Source organism: Podarcis vaucheri (genome assembly GCF_965113315.1).
Source record: "Podarcis vaucheri genome assembly, chromosome: 16".
NCBI lineage: Eukaryota > Metazoa > Chordata > Lepidosauria > Squamata > Lacertidae > Podarcis > Podarcis vaucheri.
Window position 1 is genome coordinate 14,803,184 of NC_138754.1, and position 27,808 is coordinate 14,830,991.

The 27,808-nt window shown below is 48.5% G+C and overlaps 1 protein-coding gene and 1 long non-coding RNA gene across 2 annotated transcripts; one reads left to right on the forward strand and one right to left on the reverse strand.

Moving 5' to 3' along the window:
* Positions 1 to 3,198: 3,198 nt before the first annotated feature.
* On the reverse strand, positions 3,199 to 23,191 carry MUS81 (MUS81 structure-specific endonuclease subunit). The gene is made up of 16 exons (XM_082203572.1): positions 23,058 to 23,191; positions 22,219 to 22,366; positions 21,150 to 21,244; positions 18,106 to 18,204; positions 17,781 to 17,861; positions 16,118 to 16,206; positions 15,145 to 15,321; positions 14,167 to 14,271; positions 12,877 to 13,004; positions 10,478 to 10,590; positions 9,885 to 10,001; positions 8,204 to 8,299; positions 6,299 to 6,421; positions 5,447 to 5,550; positions 4,169 to 4,252; positions 3,199 to 3,819 (listed from the first exon to the last, which is right to left on the reverse strand). Exons 1-16 carry the CDS (start codon positions 23,169 to 23,171, stop codon positions 3,753 to 3,755), a joined length of 1,740 nt encoding a protein of 579 aa, XP_082059698.1. The 5' UTR covers positions 23,172 to 23,191; the 3' UTR covers positions 3,199 to 3,752.
* Positions 23,192 to 23,355: 164 nt separating this feature from the next.
* LOC309521281 lies at positions 23,356 to 27,510 on the forward strand. The gene is made up of 2 exons (XR_014214604.1): positions 23,356 to 23,495; positions 25,469 to 27,510. It is a non-coding gene; the product is annotated as an uncharacterized lncRNA (long non-coding RNA).
* Positions 27,511 to 27,808: the final 298 nt, after the last annotated feature.

Genomic DNA, 27,808 nt, shown 5'->3' on the forward strand with positions numbered 1-27,808 from the left:
AGTGAATAGGGAGATGTTTTTTCTCCTCTCTGATACTAGAACCCAATGGGGGGGGGTCATCCAGGGAAGGTGAATGTTGCAAGAATTAGGACAGACAAAAGGCCGTCCTTCGCAATGGCCATACAGTGGTACCTCGGGTTAAGAACTTGATTCGTTCTGGAGGACCGTTCTTAACCTGAAACTGTTCTTAACCTGAGGTACCACTTTAGCTAATGGGGCCTCCCGCTGCCGCCACGCGATTTCTGTTCTCATCCTGAGGTAAAGTTCTTAACCCGAGGTACTATTTCTGGGTTAGCGGAGTCTGTAACCTGGAGCGTCTGTAACCCGAGGTACCACTGTAGTTAAACGATGGAATTTGCCTACACAAGTAGTAGTGATGGCCACTGACTTTTAAAAAAAGGGGGGGGTCAGAGAAATTCACGGAGGACAAGACTGTATTGTCGCTCCAAGATCAGAAGGCAGCATTTCTCACAAGCAGGAGAGAGCGCTACTGAACAAGTCCTCGCAGCCGAAGAGCTATAACTGGAACCTCAATCGTACCAACTTAGCTGCGATTCCTTCATTGCAGGGGGTTGAACTATAGATCACCCTTGGGGAACCTCTCACCCTTAACGTTCCGTGACTCTCAAGGCGCCGTGAATTTTCAGCAGGGACTACACATTCCATACAGTTAAGTGCCGAGAAACCAGGCGAAATGCGAATGTGCGCACCTGTTGCGCTCAGGTCCCAATTGTGGGCTTTCCCCAGAGACGTTGAGTTGGCCATTGTGAGAACAGGATGCTGGACTATTGCTTTGTCCCGCAGTCAGGCTCTTATATGGCCGCATTCCCACCAAAAAGGGCAGGGGTGGGTTTGAACCTGGAGCAGGGGACCTGTAGCCCTCCTGATGTTGTTGGACTTCCAGCTTCTGCCCTGCTGGACCACTGGCTATGCTGGCTGTGGATGGTGGCAACCCAAGAACATCTGGATGGGCCACAGCTGTTGGGAAGGACCACAGCTGAAGGATGGAGCATCTGTCTTGTAGGCCCTCTGGTTCCATCACCAGCATCTCCAGGCAGGGCAGGGAGCGTCCCCAGTCTGAGACCCTGGAGAATCGCCACCACTAAGAAAGTTGGGGTTCCCCTCTCCTGATCTGAAGCAAGGGCCCATCAGCACAGCTTTGCACCTCTGAAGGGGGCAGGCCAGGTGACCCAGGCTGAGAAGCCCCAAAAGTAAGGCAGCACAAAGGTGAAATAGCCAAGAGCTTGACCTGGCATGTATTTGGCTCAAATCTCCCTTTGGCCACAGACTCACCAGGTGGGAGCCTCACATGAGGCGTTTGGTGAAGAGGCCAACAACGAAGCAGCTTTTACACAAACATGCCTTGCTTGTGCTTTATGGGCACTGAGGCTCGGGCAAAGTGACGCTCCTGTTATTTTTGCATTTTATAGTTGAAATTTGTACTTGTAAACTGTCCCAAGGAATTCTGTGAGTGGACAGTATTCTGCCAACACTGGAAATGAAGGAATAGCTGCCAGGAGTGTAATTGGGAGGGGAAGATTACAGTAGGATAAGGACTTTTCCAAGGCTTTTGCACCCTGCTGAACCTGCCCCCAACCTCCAAAACACACATTTTATTTTCCTTAGGGAAGTACGCAAGTCTTGTTAATATTTTCCTTGTAAGAGAAGACAAGAACACTGGTGAATCAGGCCAAAGCCCCGTCTAGCGCAGCATCCTGTCCTGACATTGGCCAACCAGATGCCCCGATGGGAAGCTCACAAACAGGATCTAAGTGCGACAGCAGTTTTCCCACCTGCAATGGCTTGTAGCCATTGCCAGGCTTATCAATGAGTTTCTCTAATCCTCTTTTAAAGCTACCTGATACTGTGGGAGCAAATTCTATGGTCGAAACTATGCCCTGCAGAAAGAAGGGCTTTCGTTTGTCTTTCCTGAATCCTCCAGCATATTCAGCTTCATCGGAGGCTCCCTGCTCTTCCCAGCAGGCATAGGGGGGCACAAAGAAGCTGGAAGGTGGGGCAGTTTTCAGTGGGGAAATGGCACAAGAAGAAAAGACGAAGGACCTCCCCCCTGCCCCCTGCTGGTCTTCTGCTTCAAACTGCAGCCTCAGAGGCTGAATTTCTTAAAACCAAATGGCTGTCTCCCCCCAAAAAAGAAGCACAGGACACGTTGCTCCTCCTATCAGGCAGGCAAAACCAGCCACTGGGCACAACTTGGTAATTCACCCAAAGACTGCAAAAAACACGCATATATTTCCTCTCCCCTGTGTTTAATTAGAACAGGCAGTCTAAAAATGGACTGTTTCTGACTCTGAACTTTGGAAGGGGGGGAAATCATAATATTTGTATTTAAATATTACAAATTCTTCCAATGATTGTGCTGAGGGGAAATACTGGAGACTGCTTCTTTTCCCGTTTTCTCCCATTAATTTCCACACAGAACACTTTCAGGGCATTTTGGGGGAGGGGGGATGGATGAGCATTTTAAATATTTGCCCAGCATATCTTTTAAAACCTTTTCAGTTGCTTCCAATTTACTCACCTATGGCAAAAAAGAAGAGCCCGCCCATGTCTTGAAACAAATTAAGAAGAGTCCTTAAGACCAAATCCCACTTCCAACGACAAAAGGTTTAATGCTTCTAGCATCTGAGGTTCTGTTTAGCCTGCATACACACCATATATTTAAAGCACACGGCCTTCCCCAAAGGATCCTGCGAGTTTACAAAGCTGAAATTCCCAGCACCTTTAGACAACAGTTCCCATGATTCTTTGGGGGGAAGCCATGTTGGTGCATACACAGCCTTAGGTATGATAGGTCATCATGGGATTTTGGAATTGGAAGGCACCGCAGAGACCATACAGCCCCAACCCAGTGCTCAGCACATGACCCGCAATACAGGGTGCAACTCAATCCTGCCAGGCTCTGCTTACATACCTCCAGCCGGAGAGCCCAGCACTGCGCACAGCAGTCTGGTTCCACTCTCCAAAGAGTTCCTGCCATTACGAAACTTCTCCTAATGTTCCTAAGCAGGTCTCTGCTTCTCGGCAATTACTAACTGGTTGCAGCCCTGCCCTCCGTCGCTGTGGATTTGTCTATAATTTCCTTTTAAAGCTGTCCCTCTCTAATTCCTAAGAAGGTGTGCGGTGTGAAAAAGTACTTTTCTGGGCACCTCAGAGGTTGAAGACATAATAAGAAGAGCCTTTGCAAAACAAAATGTTACAATTTTATTAGAATATCGACAGATTTTTTTAAAAATAAAAAAGGAAGAAAAAACCAAGAGGGATGAGACTTGGCAGGCCCTAATTTAGCAGCCAAAAGGGGCCCAAAATACCCAGTCGGGGTGCTCTTCCTCAAACAGTCTTGTGGGTGGTGTAACCGAGAGAGTCAACCTGGACCCCTCATAAGTTTGTGGCAAGGAAGTGCATTTTGGGCTAGTAAACATCTGGCACAATGCTAGAGCAGGGGTGGTGAACCTGTAGCTCACCACATGTTGCTGAATGAAAAAGCCTCGGGTTCCCTGCCCCTGTGATGAGGCAATAGGACAAACCCATCCTTTCCTTGGCACCTGTGTTTTACAAGGAGCAACAGTGCTGGGTGTCTCTGGGGCCAGCTTCCCACAGCTGCTGGCTGCTGAAATACGGTAACTGTGATGACACAACAGGCCTTCCTCTAACTCTGGTGGCAGTGGGGAGGCGTATTCCACGTTGGCTGGTGAATCGTTGGCACGCAGGCGCACCCACAGCCTCCCACTGATTCAAGGCAGAGGTCCTGATGTGCAGTACAACTGAGCCAAAGTCTTGCTCAAGGCAGGGCCCAAGTTCCTGAAGCAAAAGAGGAAGGAAGAGAGCAAAAGGACAGAGGTTAGGAGAGCCAACAACAGGAGAATTGTCAAGGCAACGGGGCTCTCCGAGGTTCAGGCTACAGGGTTGGACCCTATGGGTGTGGTTAAGACCGACCGACCCCTCCCTCGGTACTTTTTCTGGCCTCGTTTCCCAAAATCCCACAGTGAAATACCCGTTCTAGGCTGCTGACTCTCTTCTCTGCTAGATCTCTGTCCGTTGCCTGAGCTCCCAAACCCACATCCTGTGTGGTTCTTGCACAAGATGCCTTTTGCACGCCGAAGCTCCAGGCCTGGGGAGGGGAGGGGAAACATGCAGCTCTGTTGCTCACCTCTGCAGTTTGCCGCATTTGACATCGCTCAGCAGCTGCTCTTGGCACTGTGGCGTTGGGCAAGAGGCGTAAGCAGCCAGGAGGCTGAAGGGAAAGAGAGAAAGCGGGAGAAGGGGGTCATGGATGGCAAACCGAAACCCATTCAGATGGCTCACAGCAGGGATGGGGAACTTGAGGGCCTCTGGACGGTGCTGGACTACAACTCCCACCACCCCTCACGACTGGTCATGTTGGCTGGGGCTGATGGGAGGTGGAGTCTAACAGCCTTTGTATGCCCTGGCTCAGAGCAAGGAAACCTGCCTTGTGCTAGGCCAGACTTATTTTGTCCTACTCTGATTGGCAGAAGCTTTCCAGGGTCTTGGGAGGTAAGAGGTACTTCCCCAACCCCTGCCACCTGAATCTGGGGGAGGGGGGACACGAAAGAGGTACACAGAAGTATGCATGGATAGAGGGAATGCCTCTCTTGTAATACAGTGGTACCTCTGGTTAAGAACTTAATTCATTCTGGAGGTCTGTTCTTAACCGGAAGCACCACTTTAGCTAATGGGGCCTCCTGCTGCTGCCGCCGCGCCGCTGGAGCACAATTTCTGCTCTCATCCTGAAGCAAGGTTCTTAACCCGAGGTAGTATTTCTGGGTTAGCAGAGTCTGTAACCTGAAGCATATGTAACCTGAAGTGTCTGTAACCCAAAGTACCACTGTACTAGGGATCAGCCCAGCTGCATTGTGGGAGATTCAGGAATGGCAAAAGAAAGGCTTTCTTTACGCAGTGCATAGTTCAACTGCGGAACCGGCTCCCACAAGAAGTAGTGATGGCCACCCCCTTGGGTGGCATTAGGTGGTAGGCTGCTTCAAGGAGGAGAAGGCTATCAATAGTTATGAGTTGTAGCGGCTATATTGTACCCTCCAGGATCTGAGGCAGCCTGGGAAACACAAGTGAGAAGAGTGCTGTTGAGCTCAGCTCCTTCTTTAGGGCTCCCCATTGGGGCATCTGGTGAGAATAGGATGCTTGATAGGCCTTTGGGCTGACCCAGATGGGCTCCTAGGTTTCTATATTAAGCTAGCCCAGGGTTTCCCAAACTTGGGTCTCCGGCTGCTTTTAGACTACAATTCCCACCATCCCTGACCACTGGTCCTGCTAACTGAGGATGATGGGAGTTGTAGTCCAGCTGGGGACCCAAGTTTGGGAAATGCTGAGCTAGGCAATGCAGTAGAGGACAGCCTCCTCCACCACCCCAACCAGCCAATGACCTTGTGTCTTTCATAACCTGTCTCCGCACCTAGCTGGTGTTTTGTATCTCTCCAGGATGGCAGCTGCCTTGTCTCCACTGATGCCGCTGATCTGCATGAGTTGCCGCGCAAAGACCTCACTCACTGTTTGGGCCTGGGAGAGGGAGGGGTAAGAGAGTTGATAATAATAGTAATAGTAATAGTAGTAGTTGTAGTAGTAACAATAATTTTATTATTTATACCCTGGCCATCTGGCTGGATTTCCCCAGCCACTCTGGGCGGCTCCCAACAGAATATTAAAAACACGATAAAACATCAAACATTTAAAACTTCCCTAAACAGGGCTGCCTTCAGATGTCTTCTAAAAGTCAGGTGATAGTTTATTTCCTTGACATCTGATGGGAAGCCACTACCGAGAAGGCCCTCTGCCTGGTTCCCTGTAATCTCACTTCTCAGAGGGAACCGCCAGAAGGTCCTTGGAGCTGGACCTCAGGGTCTGGGCTGATCAAGAAAGGCGCCCCTACCTTCAATTTGCTTTACACACACACACACACACACACACACACACACACACGTTAAAAGAAGAAAGAAAGCAAGAGAGAAAAGGGAAGAATAGCAAGCACCCTTTCAGGATTGTTGGCGGTGCAAACAAGAGAGAACTTTGCAAATCAAACCCGCGAGGAGAGAAGATGAGGGGGAGACATGGCAGTGGCCTTTAACCACATGAGGAGTCATAGGATTGCAGAGTTGGAAGGGGGCATGGGGATCATCTAGTCCAACCCCCTGCAGTGCAGGAATCTTTTGCCCTAACGTGGAGCTCGAACCCACAGCCCTGAGATTAAGAGTCTCGTGCTCTGCCGACTGAGCTATCATTGAAGTATGTGAAGTACATTAGAAACTACCTTGTTCTTCACGGCCCCTTCGTTAAACTCAGCAAAGGTCAGAAGCCGGCAGGAGCCAGCGCTGGGCTGCAGAGGGCGCTCCTGCTCCAGTTCCTCCTTGGTACAGCTCAGAAGGGTTTTGTCCTAGGGAAGACAAAGGAGGAACAGTCCTTAGCAGCTACAGGGCTCACAACCTTGTTCTCCTCCACTCTCCCCTTTCAGACTCACAGCACCACCTTTTCCTCCTTCTTCCTGCCTCCAGCGCCCTTGTATGGATGGCCAGCTTTTTCATTATAAACTCACCGAACATTTGTTTCAGTCCTGGAAAACCCAAGTAAGCTCAAGCGAGCAAAGAACTTCTATTTCATTCACACGACAGCTAAATGGGCTTGCCTGCTGAAGTTGTTGCTGGATTAAAAGGAACAGAGAAATCTCTGTTTTACTGAGTCGCATCAATGGTCCTCTTAGCCCTACGTTGTCTACAAACTTGGGCCTCCAGCTGTTTTTGGACTACAGCTCCCATCATCCTTGACCACTGGTCCTGCTAGCTAGGGATGATGGGAGTTGTAGTCCAAAAACAGCAGGCAACCCAAGCTTGGAAAAGCCTGCCTACACCAACCTTGGACTTACAACTCCCATCATCCCTGGCTAGCAGGCCCAGTGATCAGGGATGATGGGAGTTGTAGTCCAAAAAATATCTGGGGGCCCAAAGTTTACACCAGCAGCAGTGGATTTTCAGGGTTTGAGGCAGGGTGCTCTCTCGTAGTCCTGCTGTAGGGATTGAACCTGGGACCTTCTCCATGCAAATAATGTCCTCTGTCAATAAACTATGAGGGTTTCAGACAGGGTCTTCCTTTCCCAGCCCTACCCAGAGATGCTGGAGACTGAACCTGGGGACATCTGTGTGCAAAGCTGATGCTCGACCACTGAGCTATGACCCTTCCTTGAAAGAAACCTTAATATGACGAGGTTTCACCAGTTAACTGAATCTCTGTAGAACAGATCAATCATTCTAAAAGGGGTGGTGGTGGACAAACCAGCCTCATCTTTGCTTCCTGGTGATGCACAAGTGCATGTGGAGGCCGATGCTCCCTCCCAAAAGAGGTACAACCTACCTGTGTGATTCCAAACGCTTGCATTTTTAAAAATCTGACCATTAACTGAGTGGAGGTTGTTGTTTTTAACTGCCACTCAGAAAGGTATTTAAAAGCAATTACTATAACCTTAGCCGATTTAACATTGCGCACCGATTATCTGTATGCTGGAGGCTAAAGGTAAAGGTAAAGGTACCCCTGCCCGAACGGGCCAGTCTTGACAGACTCTGGGGTTTGTGCGCCCATCTCACATCTATTGGCCGGGGGCCAGCGCTGTCCGGAGACACTTCCGGGTCACGTGGCCAGCGTGACAACGCTGCTCTGGCGAGCCAGAGCCGCACACGGAACGCCGTTTACCTTCCCGCTGGTAAGCGGTACCTATTTATCTACTTGCCCCCGGGGGTGCTTTCAAACTGCTAGGTGGGCAGGCGCTGGGACCGAGCAGCGGGAGCGCACCCCGCCGCGGGGATTCGAACCGCCGACCTTTCAATCGGCAAGCCCTAGGCATTGAGGCTTTAGCCCACAGCGCCACCCGCGTCCCATGCTGGAGGCTAGGCCTGGATAAATAAGATCCAATCACAACAATAAATCAGTAATAGGAAGTGTTCCTGAGCAGATGCAGAGTGCTGCAAACACAGCACTAAGTGACTCCCAACCAGTCTTGGCACATCTTGGGAGAAAAGAAGCTGGGCAAGAGCTTAAGTCAAATCTTTTAAAACCAAAGGATAAAAATACACAGAAGAGGCAGGCAGTTACAGCAGAGAAACAAACTAAATGTGCCACTCTCCTGGGTGAGCAGCCCCCCCCCCATTTCACCCCGCTCCAAACTCGCCTCGTACAGTCTGGTCAGCTGGCGCGTCATCAGGGTCAAATACGCTGCGGATTCCCGTAGGTCCCGAGTGCGTTTAACAAAGAAGCCATCCACCACCTGGGAAAGACAACGGTTATCTTTTAAAAATAAAATAAAAATAAAAATCAATTTTTATTTGTTTTCACAATCCAGTAAAATAGTACCATATTTTTCGCCCCATAAGACGCACCGGCCCATAAGACGCACCTAGATTTTTTGGGGGGAAATAAAGGAAAAAAAAATTATTTCCCCCCAGGTGCGCTGCGCTGCACCAGGAGCTTGGGGCGTGCGGAGCTCAGCGCGCCCCAAGCTTCTGCGTGCCGGCAAGGTCTCCGCTAGCGTGGGAGAGCCGGGCGCCTCTCCCAGGGCTAGCGGACCCCTGCGCTAATCCAGAAGCTTGGGGCAAGCTGAGGTCAGCGCGCCCCAAGCTTCTGCGTGCCGGCAAGCAGTCCGCTGCCGCCCCAAGCCTCCCACACCCGGCAGGAGGTCCCGCCGGGTGCGCGAGGCTTGGGGCGGCAGCGGACTGCTTGCGCGCACCTAGAAGCTTGGGGCGTGCTGAGCTCAGCGCGCCCCAAGCTTCTAGGTGCGCGCAAGCAGTCCGCTGCCGCCCCAAGCCTCGCGCACCCGGTGGGACCTCCTGCCGGGTGCGCGAGGCTTGCAGACACTCGCCCGAAGCAGGGGGAGCCCTCCAGAGGGCTCCCCGTGCTTCGGGCGACAGGCTGCCGCCCCAAGCCTCGCGCACCCGGTGGGACCTCCTGCCGGGCGCGCGAGGCTTGCAGGCATTCGCCCCATAAGACGCACCCCGATTTCCCCTTCATTTTTGGAGGGGAAAAAGTGCGTCTTATGGGGCGAAAAATACGGTATCTATAACAAAGAGAATTGAAAAGACAAGAAAGAAAGCAAAAAAGGAAAGAAGAGGGGGGGAAGAACAAAGGGGTAAGAAATGTTAGAAAACTTCTGGTTTTCCGTCTGCCAGTTACATTAAAGGTAAAGGTAAAGGACCCCTGACAGTTAAGTCCAGTCACAGAAGACTCTGGGGTTGCAGCGCTCATCTCGCTTTATTGGCTGAGGGAGCCGGCCTACAGCTTCCGGGTCATGTGGCCAGCAGGACTAAGCGAATCAGAGCAGCTCATGGAAACGGTGTTTACTTTCCCGCCGGAGCGGTACCTATTTATCTACTTGCACTTTGACTTGCACTTTCGCACTGCTAGGTTGGCAGGAGCAGGGACCGAGCAACGGGAGCTCACCCTGTCATGGGGATTTGAACTGCTGACCTTCTAATCGGCAAGCCCTAGGCTCAGTGGTTTAGATCACAGCGCCACCCACGTCCTGGCCAGTAACATTAGAAAAGGGTTATTTGAGACATTTGGTCCATCCTCTCTGCTTTCTGTTAAACCATATTGTAAAGACGACGGTTATCACGGCTGCTGGAAGCTGCCAGTCCCCTTCCCAGGTGCAGGCAGCTAAAGCTTTCCCTAACCCCCCAAATATGCAACCCTGAAGCGGTTGCCATGGCAGGGGACAAGTTAGGGATGGAGGCAGGATCCAGGGTGGCTGAGTGCTGGCAGAGCCTGAGGGAAGCGTGCACAGCAGCAGCCCTACCTGGGCTTGAGGTAACACAGCCAGGTAGACTGAAGTACCGACTCTCCTGGGGAGCCCCTACCTGGGTGTTGGTCATCGCTTGCTGGAGAGTCTTTTCGGGCAAGCTGAGGTGTTGTGCGGAGCCCGATTCTTCCACCAGGTAGATGGGGTGAGAAATGCCACATTGCCGCAGACGGAACTAGGAAGAAGTGAGCAGTTAGTTATGAGCTGGGGGGTACTGCAGGTGTGGGAGTGGAGAAGCCTTCAGAGCTCTCCAAGTGCATGCTCTCTCTCTCACACACAAAACGACTGCTTTCCAGGGCTCTCGACACCTGCTCAGAGGAACTCTCATCTAGTGCAATCACTTTCTGAAATGTTGCAGAGTGGCAGAGGGGGAGGGAAGGGAAGCAGGACATCTCCCTCTTGCTCTGCTGAGCAACCAGCTCCCTTGGGCTCTCCTCCTCCCTAAGTGCCACTGAGCAATGGCCGTTCCATCAGGTTGTGGAGCAGAGAAGGCAAGCAGGACTATTCCTTCAGCTGTGATGGGACAGCTACTGCCTGTGGCTCTCATCGTGGTCACTGAGCCACGACCATTGCATCAGACTGCCTGATCCCAGTCCCTCCCTTCACGGGGCTCCAGGCGACTACTCTCCCCACCCAGACACAGCGCAGCACCTTTTGCTCACGAAAGCGGCCGTCAATGATGCTGCTGCACAGGTCTGGCATCCGTTTGCGTTCTACCACGTAGTCCAGCACCAGCTCCCGAGCGGCAGGTGGCTGTGACTGTCCTGGAAAACGAAAGAAGGGGGAGGAGGGCGACTGTTTAAAAGAACGTCGATTTAGCCTCAACCTGGTGAACCAAGGGAGAGATACAACTAGAGCCTCCTCCCACAGCGCCAATCAGCCAGCAATGCCAGCCACCAGAGGAATACAGGGCTCTCCAGGACTTCAGGCCCCCTACTTGAAGAATGGTGCAAAGTGAATGTGGGACCCTCTGCAAGCAAGTAAGATCACTCCTTGGCAGCAAATTCCACTGTCGAACAGCTCTTACTGTCAGGAAGTTCTTCCTAATGTTTAGGTGGAATCTTCTTTCTTGTAGTTTGGAACCATTGCTCCGTGTCCGCTTCTCTGGAGCAGCAGAAAACAACCTTTCTCCCTCCTCTATGTGACATCCTTTTATATATTTGAACATGGCTATCATATCACCCCTTAACCTCCTCTTCTCCAGGCTAAACATGCCCAGCTCCCTTAGCCGTTCCTCATAAGGCATCGTTTCCAGGCCTTTGACCATTTTGGTTGCCCTCCATCTGCCCCCGAGCCACAGCCTTTTCCCGAAGCATTGGCTGAGTTACTCAAGCTCATCTTGCTGGGGGGGGGGGCGGGTTTGGATGATGAGATGACCCTCAGGTTCTGTGATTCAATGAAAGGCAACTTTCTAGACTTTAAAGCTTTTTCAAAATGGGTAATGCCCAGAGGCTCCAGCTTGGGCCCAAGACTGAGGGAGCCCCAGAGTCACATGACGTGTCTTGTGACGTCACGTGCACACATCGTCGAGAGGGGGCCAAGGGCCTGGCCCAGTGCCACTCGGCACCAATGGCTGCAGCTCCTCCACTCTCATGCTCAGGAGGAGCCTGTCACTGATGCTGCACCATGTTTGGCCAAGGAATTGGCGCCTATGCTAATGCCCATCTTAGCCTCTGGCAGTAGAAGGAAAGGGTAGGTAGGTGGAATTGTAATGATCAGAGGACTGTCACCCCCTTCCCTGCCTCTGTCCTTTCACCACCTGCCCCTTAGCTCCTGAGAGGAGGTGTGGAACTGCAGAGGGAGCGCTGAGAGGCCTACATGGTCACATGGATGGAGTTGGGAGGCAGACCAGAGCAATCCCTCCCCTTCCCGGATCCTTGGTGCAGTTGTAGGTACCGTATTTTTTGCACCATAACACTCACTTTTTCCCTCCTAGAAAGTAAGGGGAAATGTCATCTACCCACCCTGGAAGAATGGCAGATCAAAGTGATGGACTACATGACATTGGCTGAGATGACTGGCAGAATCCGTGATCAGGGAAAGGAGACGGCGGAAGAAGAATGGAAGAAATTTAAAATTTATCTTAAGGACTACTATAAACTTGATGAATGCTAGAATGTCAAGGTTTTCAGAAAGAAAGGGTTACAGTGATATAAGATTAGATTAAAGAAAAGATCAACATGAAAGAGGTTGGAAAGAGATATTTAGAAGTTGTTAAAAAACTATGGACATTGGGATGCAGAAAGGGGAGGTATGGGGAAGTCCGAGAAGAGAGGTTTATGAAAAAATTGTTATGAAACTATACGTGTTTGTATGTCTTTTTATGTGTGTGTTTGTTTAAAAAAAAACTTTGTAAAACTAATAAAAATCTTATAAAAAAAGAAAGAAAGTAAGGGGAAATGTCTGTGCGTGTTATGGAGCGAATGCCTGCGGGTGGCGGGGGGGATCTGCTGCAGTCGTGAGCAGAGGATCCATGATTCCCCTTCCTTCCCTCCTCCGTGGTTACAAAGCATGGATCCAAATGAATCCTCAGGATTTCTGCATTGGGCTACTCCAAACTCACTGTCAGATCACATGTCTGTGGCCACAGCATGAACCACAAAAATCATATATCCACTATTTCGTTTAGAATCTTTTTTTCCTTGTTTTCCTCCTCTAAAAACTATGTGCGTGTTATGGTCTGGTGCGTGTTATAGAGCGAAAAATACAGTAATTGAAAAGGTGTTCAAGGTACCAGACCCTGTTTTCCTAAAGAAGTCATCACAGGGAAGCAAGGGCACCAGGGCACGAACCTCCCTGGGTGACCCTGGGAGAGTCACTGCCTATCAGACTAACCTTTCTCACAGGGTTATATGCGGAGGGGAGAGAACCAGGTACGTCAGCTTGAGCTTCTTGGAGGAAAAAGGGGGCACATAAATGTAAAAAAATAGATAAACTGACGCGGGCTATCAGTGAAGTGGCAGGTTCAGAGGGAAGGCAAAATCCTAAGACGCTTTTCCAATGGACCCTCCTATTGCATGGCCCAAACCACCCACCACACTCACACTCACCTGCTGCAGGTAAGACTCTCTCCCTGGCCACCCAGAGGAAGTCCCCGATGTGAAGCTTCCGGATGCTGAAGGGAACATTGTGGCGCTGGAGCTCCCTCACCAAATCTTGCTTCCGGGACGTGGGGCCACTAAAGGGGAAATGGGGGACGGGACGGGACGGAGAGCAGCTCTTTAGAGCACATTTACACTGCCAACAACAACAGCAACAAATCAGAGAAGTGGCTCTCCTGAGATGATAATCCTGGTTTCAACTGAACTCTTCCCTTTCAAAAAAATTACAGCTACATTTTATTGTTTTTATCACAAAGGCACTACAAAATTGACGGACGTAACACAAGCTTATCTCGTCCTAATGATAAACCTAATTTGTTATCCAGAATATGATTTTCTGATCTACATAGGCAAGGAGACAGCTTCTACCGTCTTCATCTGCTCTGTCAAACGCTGGTTATTTGCTGGTTATTAAGATCCACTTTTGCAGCACCAGAAACCCTCTGATCGGCACCTATACCTTGCATGGTTTCTAGAAGCTTCCTGACAGGCCCAGCGAGCCAGATCTGTATTTCCCAACACCTCACGGGGCCAACTTTGACAGGTGGGCAGGACCACACACCTGCCAATCATCAGGTGACACTAGATGATGGATAGGTGGGTGGTCCTACCCACCTGTCTAAGTTGACCTGGGGAGGTGGAGTGGGGGCAAGAGTAGCCAAAGAAGCAGCACCAAGCAGGACTGATCTCTCACTCATCAGCTGATGAACAAAGAGTTCAGCCCTGGTTCCTGCAGGGGACTGAGCAGGATTTAACCCCCTGACCATCAGCTGACGGGGAGGAGATCTTGCTGCTTTGGCTGTGGGTGGCAGTTACCAGAAAGGGAACCAAAGCATGTAAGCCCATGCAGAATCAAACCCCACCCATTAGCTGTCACCACCTGCCCACCAGAGTGACGGCTGATTGACAGATTGGCGTGGTTTGGGGAAATTAGCCTCACAGGCCAGATTGGACCATTTTTGCCAGTGGGCTGGGGGATGCCCACCCCTGCTGCTAGGCAGTCAAAGCATACTCCTGTCACGCAAACTCTTGGCTGGTTCCTCTGCTACTCTGTTTTTTACATGTCCAAACTGGAACCAAATTGGGAAAGGGGCATTTATTCTGGGTAAATTAATCCAGACATATGTGTTCTTGAGAGTGCCCCATCCCCTACATGTCAGAAACAGAGTCCCCACATCCGTGTGTGTGTGTGTGTGTGTGTGCGCGCGTGCTTGCTTCACTCCTGCAGCTGCCACTCACCCCGTGGTCTCAATGAAATCCACACAGAGGATAACATCAAAGTTCCCAGGGTGAAAAGAAAACTGGGGTTTTAAGAGCCCTGCCCTTGGCTCTCTGCAGCTTGACCTGAAAAACCAGCAAATTTATTTCGTTATTACATTTTAACGTGTGTTATCTATCTATCTATCTATCTATCTATCTATCTATCTATCTATCTATCATCTATCTATCTGTCATCTATCTGTCATCTATCTTTCAATGTATTAATTGCTTCCTACATAAAAATTCTCTTAGCAACTTACAGAACTTTATTTGTAGAATTTATTTGCTGCCCTTCAGCTGAAAAGGCCCCCAAGGCAGCTCCCAAAGGTTCAAAAACAGCTTTTTAAAAGATAACAAGTATAACAACAACAAAATACGCCAATACATTACAATTAAAAATGTAACAAAAACCCATATAACAAATCCAGCAAAACAACAGCAAAAAAACCCTTTGACAGCAAAATCAACAAGTCATCCTAACATGGGTTCACAAAATTAAAACAACAAAGCATTAAAAGTGCAATATTTAGCAGCTTACATTTTGTTCCTTCTAGCAGATGATGATACCATAAAATACAAATTATATAACCCAGCAAGATCCTATCTGGTGGAGTGAGCTGTGCGCTGCTCCAGCAGGGAGTGGATTCCATGGTCCTGATAACAGAGACAGGTCTCTGCCTTTCCCTTCCTTCCTTCCTTGTTCCTTGGATGTGCTGCCGGCAAAGTGTGCCAGAGGACAGGGCTGGCATACCACCCGAAATTTTTGGGGTATGGGGCGGTGGTGCTGATTGGGAATCAAGAGGCAGCTCATGGGCAGAATTTGAAACAAAAGCAAACATGCTTGGCCAGGACAGAGCGCAGCCTGCACACTAAGCCTCACCTGGGGCAGCTTCACTGCCTCTGCTACTCCCCTCCCCGAGAGCAGAAAAGTAGCTGCTCAGGAAGGAGGCTACTTACCTGGGCGAGGCATCCCTGTCCGAAGATTGCTCGCTTTCATCATCTCCCTCCAAAAGCAGCAAGGGGTCTCCAGCACCAGCTGCCTCAGCTGCCAGCGAGTTGGAGTCCTTCTCCTTTGGCTCATTCAAAGCTGCCAGTTCCCGGGCTAAGGTGAGCCCTGCGTCTGTCAGAGAATATCTGCCGGAGCAGAGGAGGGTGAGTCAAAATGGCCTCCACCCGGCCTCCCAGCCTCTCTCCCATCTGGTTGATGTTTCCAGAGTTAAAAGGCTGCTGCGTTTCAGCTTTCACTAGGCAGGTTCCCAATCCTAGGCAGGTTCATGCTAAAGATGGTCCCACCCGCTCTATACTTGACAGATCATTGGGCTGCGCAGGAGAAGGCCTCCTGCAGGTCCCCTCTGATGAGGAGGTTTGTTCCCCACAATGCAGGAATCGGGCCTTGAGTGTGGCAGCACCTCCTGCCTGGAACCCCTTCCCAATGCATATCAGACAGGTGATGTCTCTGTTATCCTTTTGGTCAGAGACAACGGCTGGCACCACAGAACAAAGCAGGGCTTTCCACTGATGGGGCATGTAGGCAGCAGGGTTCCTGCCCATTTCTCTCTCTGTGTGTGTTTTTGTGTGAAAGATGCCATCCCTTCTGGGACCCAAAGATCCTCCGCTTTCGTCTTTCTCTTCTCCTAAAACTTTTGAGCACTTCATACAGTTGGATCGGAGCCTGTAAGCCAGGCATAGGCAAACTCGGCCCTTCAGATGTTTTGGGACTACAACTCCCATCATCCCTAGATAACAGGACCAGTGGTCAGGGATGATGGGAATTGTAGTCTCAAAACATCTGGAGGGCTGAGTTTGCCTATGCCTGCTGTAAGCAAATGTGTGGCTCATGCTAAAAGCTTGCACACCTCACTCCAATACAAGCTATGTGCTATCTATGGATTCTCCCTTACCTCCCAGGTAGCTAGTGCAACATCCTTACCTGGCTGGGATATTGGTCTTGAGGACCAACTCCTTGCGAAGCAGAGTGCTGATTGCAGACCAGGCAGTGTTCTTACTCCCAGGATCAGCCTGTTGGGGGAAGCAGAAGCAGCAACAACAATATACATAATCTCAGGAGAGAAAATGTCCTGCTGCAGCAGAACTTTCCCCTTCTTCCCACCAACCCACAAGGTTGGAGGGATCCTGATGCCTTTGAAGTGTTTTGCTGATTTATTTTTTTTTAATGTATTCTAACATTTCCTGCAAACTGGTATCCGCATTATTGCGAGTGCAGGGTCATAAGGCAGACTAAGATATTCCGTAACCAGATTATCACTCCAACAGAGCTCCTCCAAACGGCCTGTTTATTGCGCATTCATTCCGATTTCCTTGTGTAAAACTGACATGGTGTTAAACTAGGTTCGGTCATAACTGAGAACTCATTCCTACCTCTTTGTGGAGAGGTTAAATGGCAATGGTCACTCGCCCTACCATATTTTTCGCTGTATAAGACGCAATTTTCCCCTCCTAAAAAGTAAGGGGAAATGTGTGTGCATCTTATGGAGCGAATGCAGGCTGCGCAGCTATCCCTGAAGCCAGGAGAGTGAGAGGGATCGGTGTGCACTGATCCCTCTTGCTCTCCTGGCTTCAGTGATAGCCTCCCGAAGCCTCCTGAGCAGAGTGGGAGTGCTCCCAGTCTGCTCAGGAAGCTTTGCATTGCTTTTGCTGAAGCCAGGAGAGCAAGAGGGATCGATCCCTCTTGCTTTCCTGGCTTCGCTGGAAAGCCGCTGCGCAGCTTTCCCTCTCTGCGCAGCGCCCCTTCAGCGAAGCGGCAGGAGAAACGGAGCCCCATCCATTTCTCCTCCCACTTTGCTGGAGAGGTGCTGAGCAGAGAGGGAGAGAACATTTTTTTTCTTGTTCTCCTCCTCTAAAACTAGGTGCGTCTTATGGCCGGGTGCGTCTTATAGAGCGAAAAATACGGTCATTTGCTTGCAGGGTTTTATACGTCTTCCCATTAACCGTTCATCCCTCCCCCATTTTTCCATGCATTTCCTCATCACTTTTCTAACCACAAAAGGTCAGCTTTTGAATCTTAAAAGAGTGGATTGTTGTACGAGGGTGACAAAGGGTTCTAATCCATTTCAATCGCACAAACATAAACTTCTGGGACACACTGGAATCCCTCCTGCAAAACAGTTAAGAGTCTGGAGGTATCCAAAGATTTTCTTAATTCATCAATCAATCTATATACAGTGGTGCCCCGCAAGACGAATGCCTCGCAAGACGAAAAACTCGCTAGACGAAAGGGTTTTGCGGTTTTTGAGCTGCTTCGCAAGACGAATTTTCCTATGGGCTTGCTTCGCAAGACGAAAACGTCTTGCAAGTTTGTTTCCTTTTTCTTAACACTGTTAATACAGTTGCGACTTGACTTCGAGGAGCAACTCATAGAACGCGGTGTGGTAGCCTTTTTTGAGGTTTTTGGTGATTTTTGAAGCTTTTCCAAAACTTTTCCGACACCGTGCTTCGCAAGACGAAAAATTCGCTAGACGAAAAAACTCGCGGAACGAATTAATTTCGTCTTGCGAGGCATCACTGTAAGTTTCTTGTTCTAGCCCAAGTGACAACAGTGCCAATAAAATAATACAGATCATACAGGAACTCACAAGAAAGAAAGATTTCTCACACAGCGGCTGAGCTGCTCTCTGTAATTCCGGCTTTGTCAGGAAACCCCGGGAGTGAGGATTCTGGAAGAAGGGTCAAAAAGGCAGGATAGATTTTACATTTCCTCCCAGGATTCCCACCTCTTGCTGACTTCTTAAAGAGGATTCCAAAACAAAAGCCACTCCCACAATCCTCCAATGTTCAGGTCTTCATCAGGCACCTGGGGTTTCCCCACAAGCCTTCTGGGAAAGGTGGGCTCTAGGTTCTCCCCCTCCCCAAATGTTATGTTTTTGAGCTTACTGTATTCTGCATCAGCTGTTATCTTACCACACTGTCCTGGTACAGAGCCACCAAAATGGCAAAGGCTCCAGAACGGGGATCTGGGAAGTACCTCCGGCCACGCTGGCGTGATACTGGTTGCTTCTTCTGAAAAAGGAAAACCAGGTGTGTCTTCTTCAGGGACTCCACCAGTCTTAAGAACATATGAACACAAGGAAAAGCCCTGCTAGGTCAGGCCAGAAGGGGCCCATCTAGCCCAGCGTCCTGTTCTCAGTAGTCATTCAGGTGCCTCAATAGGAAGGCTGCAAGCAGGACCTGAGCGCAACAGCTTCGTTGGAAGAGCCGAGGCTGAGTGGGAGGGACTTTCCTAAGGCGGGGGGGGGGACAGGACGACGACTCTAGGCTTGGAGGCCAAATGTGACACTCCAGGTCTGTCTCTCTGGCCCTCAGGGCTCTCCCCAGGCCACACCCCTCCCCAGCCCAGCTGAAAGCTTTGAGGTTTTTCCCCCTGGCCAGAACGTGGCCTTGAACTCTGATAATGAGAGTCGGTGGAAGAAGATTGGAAGAAATTTAAAGATTATCTACAGAAATACTGCAAAATTAATGAATGTTAGAATGATGTTGGATTAAAGTTAAGTGGTTTTTAGCAGCAATATTATAAAGGAATATGTAAAAATGGATTGTTAACCAGTGATAACCTAAAGTTATAATATATTAAGATAAAAGATCAAGATAAAATCAAAGAGGGAAAGGATTTGCTGAATTAACTAATTGAACTGGAACACAAAAAAGGGAGGTGTGAGGAGGTCAGGGAAACAAGTAAATGAAAGATAAGATATGGAAAGACTGATTTGTTTTTAACTGTTTTTACTTTGTATTTTCATTTTTGTTTTGTTTTGTTTTTTTCTCTTATTTTTGTAATATGCTGAAACTTTAATAAATATCTTTTAAAAAAATGAACTCTGATAATGTTTCTCGCTTGCCTAGATAAAAGATAGGGAGATGGGGGTAGGGTATAAAAACTAGCCTTCTGTACAAAAGTAAAAATTATTTGTTGCTCCGTCTACTTTCGCCTCTGGCCCCACCCACCACCAACATGTGCCCCCTGCCAGGTGCACCAGAAAGGAACCCGGCTCTCCATTGAAAAAGGTTCCCCATCACTAGCCCAAAGTGACTTGGTAAGCATGTGACAGAAGCAAGAGTTAAACCAGGGACTTCCTGATTCATAGCTAGTTCTCAATGCCCTCTATGGGATAAAAGTGGAAAATCGGGGTGGGAGGTGGGGGAACTGACCCAATACTGTTCCATGTTTTCATGAGCAAACCAGGCCGGCTACCTTCCCTGACGACTTCCCTGCCAGCCACAATGCCTCTTTTCAAAATTTGATGAAAGGTCTTTTCTGTTGCAAGGCCTTTGACCATTCGGGGAGGAGCAGAGTGCGCGCTTTGTAGGAGAGCATTTTGGCGGGCGGGCTAAGAAGCGAAATGGATAAATGTGCTTTCGGCACCATCCACTGGGAAAGCTGCCTGCCCCAGGACGCATGGAAATATGAAAGGCAGCTGTGCGTGGCCACTACATGATCCTCAGCCACACCTCTCAGAGGTGCGGCATAGCAATGTGGCAATCAAACTTTTTTTGCGGGGGGGCAGGACAGCAAAGAACCAGAAGGCAGTAGCTTTTAAAGCTTGCACCATGTGGTTTAAATTGCACAACGCAATGGTAAGGATTTGCTGAACTAACAAATTGAACTGGAATACAAAGAAGGGAAGTATGAGGAGGTCGGAGGAAATAAGGGTATGGAAGTTGAAAATTAATGTGATTTTTTAATTGTTTATTATTTTGTATGTTTATTTTTCATTTTTTTCTTATATCCATTTTTTAAAAATAAATATCTTATAAAAAAAATAAATAAATTGCACAACGCAAGCTGTCAAGTTACACAGGACTCCATTTCAGGCCAGTGTTCAAGCAAATGATGAATAGATGAATTTTTACTTCTTCTGGTTGACAGCAAGAATGGGTATTAATCCATCCATGAAGCTGTAGCCCAAGAGGGAGTGAGAAACTCAGGCTTGGAAGCCAAATGTGTTCCTCTGAGCCTCTCCCTAAGCGACACCCTATTTATCTATCTATTTAGAAAATTTATATACTGTAATGCTGAATTATGACAGCATCTAAGGGGTGTGCAAGAAACTCACCAATACAGTAAGTAAATCAGAATTCAGTCAAAATCCCAGCTGAAATATCTTCAGTGCGTGCTGGACATTCAGCAGAGAGGGGGCCTGCCTGATCTCAAATGGGAGGGAGGTCCTCAAAATCTGAGTCACAATGCTGAATGGATTTGAGGTGGGCATCCAAGCCATGTGGGGGGTGGGGGAGCACTAACAGTGACTCTACTGAAGACATCAATGATGAGGAAGGGATCAGGCGGTCCTTAAGGTATCCTGGACCCCCTTGTAAATTAAAACCAGAACCATGGGTGCTTTAGTTTGGCTGGAATGTGTCTTTAAACTGTAATAATGTCTCTTACTTGCCTGGTGGAGGATGGAGAAGAGTGTGGGTGTATTTACAGTATATAGAAAACACTAACTTTTGCATGGCTGAAATGCAGCCTGCTGTACAAAGATTAGGAGTGATGCCCATTTGTCCTCCCGCTTTTGACTCTAGCCCCACCCACTTGTGTCTCTGGCTGCACCTACCACTGCTGGTTGCCAAGGAGAGAAGGCTTGAAAAGGTTCCCCAACCCTTGTTCTAGTCTATGACCTGCACCATCATTCAATGAGTGTTTGGCAGCCCATTCTGATGATAATGCACATGTTGCATTCTCACCTTTAAGTGCTTGGCACGGACATGGATGAGCAGACTTGGGTAATCTGCCAGCACAGCAGTGGCTGGGACGATTCGTGGGGAAAGATCACAGCATCGTCACCCTACCCCAAATCCACTCAGCCCCACTCCAAGAGACGGGAAGAGGAAAAGAGGGGAAGTGGGCTGCCTCTTGAATTTAGGAGGAACTCACCCAGGCAGGGAGAGTTGAGACATAGCCATACTGATAGTTCAATTGCTTGTAAGGGCAAGGTATTTACACGGACCTTTAAGCACTGTCCTTTGTTTTGATCTGGCTCTGTGGCACAGAGGGCAGGCTGGACCGCTTGATCCTTCTGAGAAGAAGCTGTGGCATGCAGACCTGGAATTCACAGTATAAACTCTGTTTAATAGATGTTTAGTGGAGACTAATGAAATTCCACAGCTGAGACCAATGAAGGAGATTTGCTCATATGTGCACTTCTCTCTTCCCCCTGCCCCCCCCCCCACAGAGGGAGAGACAGAGAAAGAGAGAGGGGGCAAAAGAGCAAGTAGCCATGAATGCATTAAAAGACTAAGCTTTCCAAATGCCAACGTCCTGCTTAGCTTTTGTTCGTTTAATGAAATGTTACCAGTTTTCAAGTTTACATTTCACCATAGCCATAAGGACTAGAAACCTGTGCAGCTTTAGTGATAAATGAACACCCCCAAGGCCCAACCTAGATGATGCCAATTCCCATGCTGCCCTGTTCATATCAGCCCTAAACAGCCTTAGACTGCAATCCAATATGCAGCTACCTGGGAGTTAAGTGTGGGGCTGGCTTCTGCATAGACATGCACAGGATTGCACTGTGAGGCCTGCCTGCATCCATTGGAATTTCCCCTCATCACCTGACACCCTCCTTTTTATTCCATCCCTCTGATGTGCAGGAGTCGGCTACCCAAAGCACAACATTCACTCTGCCAGCATGTAAATGTGGAACTTCCTTCCAGGGGATACTCACCAGGCTCCTCCTTGAATATGACTTAAGTGGCAAGAGAAGACTCTACTTGTTTCAGAGGGAAGAGCCAAAACACAGTGGAAGGGTACTTTCTTTGCATACAGAATATCTCAGAGTCAATCCCTGGCATCTTCAGGTAGGACTGTATGAAACTCTGGAGAGCTTTTGCAAACCACTGTGGGCAAGCAATACTGTGCTACATGGACAGACAGTCTGACTCAGTATAAACCAGCCTCCTATGTTTCTATTTAAACCAGCCCTTTATTCAGTACCATGAGGACTGGAATCTTACTTTCTATTTAAGGAACAGACTCGAGCACACACTGGACCTTCACACGGCTGCCTCACCACTCACCTGTCAACACTGTGCCATCCTGGGCTTGGCAGTGTCTCTCCAGCCGCTCGTCTAGCTGGCGGCAGATGTGCTCACCAAAGTACTGGAGGATCCGAGCCTCACGCCCGCTGCGCAAAGGGAGTGGGTATTTGCGGAGAGAGCTCAGCGCCTGAACACAAGGAAGAGGATTTATTGTTTTGATAGTAAGGAGAGGTGCACATGGTTTCCCCTGTCTCTTCGCTTTGACTAACAAGGAGAGCAGTTCAGGCTGGGGCCACAACCACTCTGTGAAATTTGAACTAACCCATACATATTCTCTTTGGTCAGTTCATAGTTGCTGATACTTAGGGCTGGATCCAGACTTCAATTTCAACCCGATACTCACTTTATTTGGGAGTAAGATTTCAGTGGGGCTTATTTCTCAGTATACAGTATATGTACAGGATTGCTTTGTAAGTGATACTTAGAAGGTACATATTGAAATTAGTAACTAACATGGGTGGACTCCAAGTCAAGATCTTACCCATCATTTATGCATGTTTATCGATCCTGCTTGTTCAGCCAAAAACAGAGCTCCCATAGCAGCTTTACTCATAGGTCCCTGCCCGAAGGCTTATAATTTTAAGGCATAGCACTAGAGGAAAATGTATTGGGAGAGAGGAGGAAACAAACAATTTCAGATGCAAGTTATCCTAATGGCCGGCTGGGGAGAAAAGTCCAAGAAGTTTAATATTATGTGTTAGCATTATATTACTACATTATAAACTGGGTACTGAGGGGAATCCAACGAGCGCGAAGGGGGATATGGGCGGAGCAAAACACCCGGAGGGCGTGGCCTGCCACTAGAGGGCGTGGCTTACCCGTTCATAGGCGCGTTGGCTCCTGAGGCGCCCGCGCTCGGCGGCCTGGTCGCGCCACTCCTGGAGCCAGCGCGTAAATAAGGGGTTCGGGCCCCCCTGAGTGGGCTTCGGCATCTTCCGAAGGCGCCGGAAAGTATCTCTTTTCTCTTTGACCCGGAACTCGACGGGGAGATGAAGCGGGGAAGGGAGAGCGGCCTGCCAGGCAGCGACTGCGCACGCGCGCTTCGCCCCCTAGAGGCCGACGGGCGGAACCGTAGACGCATGAAAAGGGAAGAGCGGCCGCTTCCGCGTTCCCGCTCTCAACCAGCCTTCTCTCCAGAGGCGAAAGTGAGAGAGGCGCCTGGGCAGGTCTAAAATGACAGCCGCTTTGCCCGCGAGTCGGTGGGGCAGGATGAGTCTCCCGTAGGCAACTGAGCGCTGGATTTGGCTCTGGGGAAGGTAAAAAGAAATACAACTCGCCTTTGCTCACAAAAGCCAGCCAGACCCACCTGTAAGCATCGCAGACCTGTGAAGCCCCTCCTGCAATAGCGCATAGCTGTCAACTTTTCCCTTTTCTTGCGAGGAATCCTATTCGGAATAAGGGAATTTCCCTTTAAAAAAGGGAAACGTTGACAGCTATGCAGTAGGGGTGTCATAGCATGCAACACTGCAGGGTTGTTGCAAGCTACTGTACTGTTTCAGTCTCAGCCCTACCTGCATTGGGGCCAATTACTACTGGAGTGCATTTTGAAGGGCCCTTGCAAACTACTTTCTCGGCTTCAGGCAAGCCTCCATTCTGCAGTACACAGAAAACACTGCACCGCAAGGCTGTCGCAAGGCACTCCCAACTACAATCTCCAACCTGCACCATGGAAATAATGAGATGCACGTGCGTTTGTATTAGCTGGGCTACTTTATGAGTATGTTGAAAAACTTCTTTTTTTTTTAAAGAGGTAGAGCAGAAGCGCCCCTCTTTGCTGCAATCTGTTTTGGGGTGTGTGGACGCACTAAGAGTTGTATCCAGTATTAGCCCTACTTGGAGTAGATGCTCTGATAATAATGAACGTGATCTCACTTTGGCCAATTTGTTACAATGGATCTACTCTGAACAGAGATTAGTTGGCAGCAACTCTAAACGCCCAGTCACAATTATGTGAATATATTAGACCAGGCTTCCTCAAACTGGGCCCTCCAGATATTTTTGGCCTAAAACTCCCATTATCCCTAGCTAGCAGGACCAGTTGTCAGGGATGATGGGAACTGTAGTCTCAAAACATCCGGAGGGCCAAGTTTGAGGAAGACGGTATTAGGCTTTCCCATGGATTACTATGAGCTGCTGCTTCTCCCCTCTTTGGACCTGGGATACATTTAAACTGCTCAATCCCTTTCTAACAGGAGATGCTGCATGCCGTCTGCATGCAGTGCTGATGCTTTGTTACCGAGTTACTGTCCCTCCCATGAAAGGGAAGAAGCTGCAAATTATTTTTCCGTCTAGGCCAGTGGCATCTGCTTTGACTGGCAGCCGCTCTCCAGGGTTTCCACCAGAGAAGGATCTTTCTTTCCCATCACCTGCTACTTTGATTCTTATAGCTGAAGCTGCCAATTATTACTCTGCTCCTAAGTGCCTTTTCATGTTTACATAACACAGATTAAGATTGCTGCCTTATTAAGAGAACCTTAATATGCACTGCTCCGCTTTGCAAATTTAAAAAGACATCTATGAACCAGGAAGAGCCATTTCTCAGTGGTTTGACCACAATTTTTGCATTCAGGAGATCCCAGAGGCTCAATCCCCAGCATCTCCAGGTAGGGCTGGCAGAGAGCCCTGCCTGGAGAGCTGCTGCCAGTCAATATAGATGGACCAGTGGGTCTTATTCTGTATAAGGCAGCTTCCTATGTTTCAGAATAGATTCTCTCTATATAATCTCCAAGGTGATTGTCATGGCCTCTGGCTAGCACAATAAATTTGTTGAAGGAGTGGACCTCCAAGGTGGCACATGGTTCATGAGACGGGGTTGGGGAGAGTAGATGGAGTAAGACTGAAATCATCCTTCCACTCCTGTTGTCAGGTGTGTAGTCATGCTGTGTTCTTTGAAGATTGCTCATCAACAGGCAGGCAGAGGCACTGTATGTGCTAAAGGTGTGGTTACACCTAATTCAATAAGAGGCAAGCCGCGTGAGCAACAGAGAGGTGCTGTGAAGTCAGCTGCCTGCAATTTGTCATAGCTCTAACACACCCTGCATGTCTGCTTGCAGCTTTCGAAGGGTCTTCTGCATTTGGATGTTTTGTATAAGATTTTTTTTTTTGTGGTACTTGGTTCTTTCACTTACATGCACATTTATTGAATTAAATTAGAATGTGGAATCATGATTTATAATTTGGTACAGTATTTGCTTTTGAATGCGGAAATTGTATTGTGTTTCTTACACAGTGGGACCTCGGTTTTCGAATGTTTCTATTGACGAATGTTTCGGTTTACGGACGCTGTAAACCTGGAAGTAAATGCTTTGGTTTTCGAACACATCTCGGAAGTCGAACATGCCACGCAGCTTCTGCTGAGTGCAAGATCCTAAGGCCTAGCTGTTGGCACCCGTGCACCACAGAGATGATATTTGGGCTTATTTGGTGACTGTATGCAATCAATCTGTGCTCATCTCATCTCAGGAGCTCTCTTGCAACCAGTTTGTTTTTGTGACTGTGGAACCCAGTGAATAAATCTGTATTCATCTCATCTCAGGAGCCCTCTGCCAATCACCCCGTGCTGTGAGAAATGGATAAAAGCTGCAAAGCCAAGAGAATCCTTAACAGAATAACAATAGAGGTGAAGAAGGAAATTATTTCCAAACATGAAAGTGGTGTCCGTGTAAGTGACCTGGCAAAGCAGTTTGGTATTGCCAAATCTACAGTTTCTAGCATCTTAAAAAATAAAGAAGCCATTAAAGGAGCCAATGTTGCAAGAGGTGTTAAAACACTTACAAGACAAAGAACACAGACAATTGAAGAAGTGGAAAAATTGCTTTTCATATGGATAAATGAAAAACAGTTGGCGGGTGACCACATTTCTGAGAGCATGATTTGTAAAAAAGCTTTACATTTGCATGCTGACCTCATCAAAAGCACCCCTGGAACAAGTGCTGAGAGTGATATTTTCAAGGCAAGCAGAGGGTGGTTTGATAATTTTAAGAGGAGAAGTGGCATCCACAGTGTGGTGAGACTTGGTGAAGCTGCCAGTGCCATCAAAGAAGAGGCCAACCGATTTGTTTTGGCATTTAAAGATTATGTAGAGGCCGATGGTTTCCTTCCCCAACAAGTTTTCAACTGTGATGAGACAGGCCTCTTTTGGAAGAAAATGCCAAAGAATACCTACATAACAAAGGAGGAGAAATCATTGCCAGGACACAAGCCCATGAAAGACAGGCTAACCCTTTTATTATGTGGGAATGCAAGTGGAGATTTTAAGGTGACGCCTTTGCTAGTCTACCATTCTGAGAACCCCTGGGTATTTAAGAAAAACAATGTCATAAAAAGCAAATTGCCTGTGATGTGGAGGGCAAACAGCAAAGCTTGGGTAACCAGGCAATTTTTTATTGAGTGGGTTCATGAAGTGTTTGGGCCAAGTGTAAAAGAATACCTCCAGTACAAAAATCTTCCAATGAAGTGCCTGCTTGTTATGGATAATGCTCCAGCTCACCCTCCAGGGTTAGAGGAAGAGTTGGTGGAAGAGTTCAGTTTTATCAATGTAATGTTTTTGCCCCCCAACACAACTTCTCTCATCCAGCCCATGGACCAGCAGGTCATACCTAATTTTAAGAAGCTTTACACCAGAGCACTGTTCCAAAGGTGCTTTGAGGTTACCTCAGACACAGAGCTAACCCTCAGAGAGTTCTGGAAGAATAATTTCAATATCCTACATTGCTTACATCTTATAGACAAAGCATGGAGGGATGTGTCTCAGAGAACAATGAAGTCAGCATGGAAGACATTGTGGCCAGAAGCTGTCCCTGAATGTGTATTTGAGGATGTTGAAGAGGATGCTCCTATTGTTGAGGAGATTGTGTCTCTGGGAAAGTCCATGGGCTTGGAAGTGAGTAGTGATGATGTTGAGGAGTTAGTGGAGGACCACAAGACGGAACTCACCACAGAAGAACTTCAGAACATTCTGAAGGAGCAGCGACAGGCAGCAACTGAGGAATTGTCTCCGGAGGACGAGGAGGAGGAGGAGAGAAGAGACAGTGTTCCTACTGCACTGATCAAAGAAATGTGTGCAAAATGGGTTGAAGTGCAAAGTTTTGTTGAAAAATATCACCCTGATAAAGCTGCTGTAAGTCGTGCCACTAACACTTTCAATGATAATGCTATGTCTCACTTTAGACAAATTTTAAAACACCGGAAAAATCCTTTTTGTTCAGATTTGTAAACTGCTAAGGGGGTTTATGTTGAAATATGTAGTGGTACATAAATTAAGTAACTCCTCCTTCTGAAACTTGAAAGCCTCATTATCACCTCACTTGCCAAAACAAAGAGCATCTGCCAGTCACCCTGGTGCTCCAGCAGATGACACCATTGCTCCAGCTCTGAAAGAAGTCCCAGAGCTGGGTTCCCGGTGGTCCACCTCTATTATGCAGCACCAGTGGGGGGCAGGGTGCTGACCTTCTGTTTCACTGCCTGCTTCAGTGACTGGTGAGTTCTGAGTAGGGATCAAACATGGTGGGGGGGACCCAAGCTAGAGCTGTGTTTAGTAAAAGGGAAAAAAGACTGACGGGGGGATTAT